Source organism: Henckelia pumila, chromosome 3 (genome assembly GCF_033568475.1).
Source record: "Henckelia pumila isolate YLH828 chromosome 3, ASM3356847v2, whole genome shotgun sequence".
In the NCBI taxonomy this organism is placed as follows: domain Eukaryota; kingdom Viridiplantae; phylum Streptophyta; class Magnoliopsida; order Lamiales; family Gesneriaceae; genus Henckelia; species Henckelia pumila.
Window position 1 is genome coordinate 123,830,969 of NC_133122.1, and position 2,592 is coordinate 123,833,560.

A 2,592-nucleotide genomic window follows, 5' to 3' on the forward strand; every position below is an offset into this window, starting at 1 on the left:
CCCTAAGTGCTTTTAAAGATTTGGCACAGGCCACTCGAGCATTGCATGGACTTTAGACATATCCATTTGAATGCCCTTAATTGATAAGAAATGGCCCATATATTCAATACTTTGACGCCCAAATTGGAAATTAGATCTTTTAGAAACAAAATGGTTGAAAGGAATATTATTCCTTGAATATTTCGGCCTTGATATAATTGATATTATGTGATTTTTCTTTCTAGACAAGTTATAATATTTGTTAAATATCCTATGTATATTTCGAATATCTTATAAAATATATTTGCCATGATCAAATTTATCTTGATAAGGTAGATAATCGATATATTATGAGTGGATAATTATCAAGATATGATTTGATAGAGTTTGATTCCTACTTTAACATCTTTCCTTATTCATGTAGAGCTCTATCTAAGGAAACCTTTAGTCTTGGAGTCCAATCTTCCAATTTATAGAAGAAGTGTTTTACGCACAAGAAAGTAACGGCTTCAGACGATAATTCTGTGTGTAACCATTGAAAAATTCCATTAAAGAATTTGAAGAATTCTGAAGCAAGGTTTTTGCAACCCTCGTTGTTGCTTGTCCCAATGTTGCCGTTCATGTTGAAGACATCAGATACAACACTGTGGGAAATTTGTTGTTGAAGATCTTTTCTGTATCTTCAAATTTAGGCTACGGGAGTTGCATCTGTTATATTTACTCTGATTTGTTTAGGATGCAAGTTTAATTTCTCAATTTGTTGAGAAATTTAGGATTTATTGACTTTTTTTAAAATCACTAGGATTACTTTGTAAAACTGATCTTACGTTTACTAATGATATTTGGCCCTAAGGCCCTCGCACGAGTTTTTATACTCGTGCAAAATTTATTATTTGTGTTTTATTTATGCTTTAAATTTCTGCTGCACTGTGTTGTCTTTGGTGTTACAACATGAAGTACAACACTGCCTATTTTACATAACAAACCACGTACACCGTTTGTTTCACGTGGTATCAGAGCCACCACTTGACTTTACTAAGTGAGTTCCTGGTTTTTGTTACAGGTTTGTTATGGATACTCCGTACACTACATCAATTTGTCCACCTATTTTAGATGGGACAAATTATGGCCCTTGGAAATTGAAGATGAGCATGTACATTCAAACCATTGATTCCAGGGCCGGGCAACGTGTTCTTGATGTTTGGACACCTCCTATGAGAGATGATGATATACCCGGACCAAAGCCAAGAGCACAATGGACAGCTGATGAAAATACTGCGGCTATTTATAATGCAAAAGCTCTTAATGCTATGTTCACTTCAGTTGATATGAATATGTTTAATCTAATTGGTACTTGTACTTGTGCAAGAGATGCATGGGAGAAACTAAAAACCCACTGTGAAGGCTTGACAAGTGTTAAGAAAACAAGGATGCGTCTCATAACTTCAAAATTTGAGAAAATGAGAATCGAAGAATCAGAGACCATCATGGAATATAATGGAAGATTGAAGAGTCTTGCAAATGAAGCATCTGTTCTTGGTGATCTTATTTCGAACGAGAGACTTGTGTCCAAAGTGCTTCGTTCTTTTCTCAAAAGATTTCACACCAAAGTTTGTGCTATAGATGAATCCAAAGATACATCTATAGTGGGTTTGGATGAGTTAATAAGTTCTCTTCGCACATATGATATGGATATGTAAGCCGGAGATGACTCCAAAGGTAAATCTATTGCGTTTCAAGTATCTAATGATGTTTAAAATTATTTTTCTGAATTTAAACAGGAATTAAAGCGATCTGATCTTGAAGAAAACTCTATTGACTTGATTTCGAAGAAGTTCACTGATATCTCAAGGCAATGAAAGAAAATAAGGACGTGAAAAGTGCACAACCTTCGAAATTTCCTAAACTGCCTACTTCAGATAAGCCTCAAAAGCCAGATAATACTAGAGGATCTAGCCAAAGGTATGAAGGTAAGTTTCAGTCTTCAAGTAAAAATTTTGATAATGTTCAATGCAGGAAATGTAAGGGATATTGACACTATGCATATGAGTGTGTCAATCTCCTTCGTAAAGGTATGAATGTTTCTCTGAGTGATGAAGATTCTGAAGAAGAAAAAGAAAAGGTTGAACAGACAGATCTCATATCTCTTACTGCTTTGCTGGAAAGTAAGAAAAATTTTCAGATTAATCCACTTGGTGTTTGCTCCGGTGTTGCAACACCTGGACGCAACACAGTTCAAAAATCTGTTTGCTTTGTTGCTTTTAACCTTGATAATTCCAGTGATCATGAAGAATAGGTAGCTGACGCTTACACTCTGGAAGGTATACAGAAACTCTATGAGGGGTTTTACTGTGATTGGATCAAGAGGAATCAGTTGAACACAACCCTCACAAAAGAGAATACTGAATTGAAAGCTGCTACGGCTAGACTGGAGCTTCTCATGAGTAAGAAAGATCTGGAATTAGGATTGCTGAATTTGGAACTTGAAAGAGCAAAAGCAACACTTGATAAATTTAATTCCAGTTCAAGAAAACTTGATTCTCTTTTGACTATGGGTAAGAATGATAAGTTTGGTCTTGATTTTAAAGAAAATGTTTTTGAAATTGGTGAATC

The 2,592-nt window shown here is 35.0% G+C and overlaps 1 protein-coding gene across 1 annotated transcript; it reads left to right on the forward strand.

Moving 5' to 3' along the window:
- Window positions 1-930: 930 nt before the first annotated feature.
- LOC140889423 (uncharacterized) lies at window positions 931-1,679 on the forward strand. Its single transcript, XM_073297137.1, has 2 exons — window positions 931-935; window positions 1,043-1,679. The coding sequence occupies exons 1-2, from the start codon at window positions 931-933 to the stop codon at window positions 1,677-1,679; spliced, it is 642 nt and encodes a 213-aa protein (XP_073153238.1).
- Window positions 1,680-2,592: the final 913 nt, after the last annotated feature.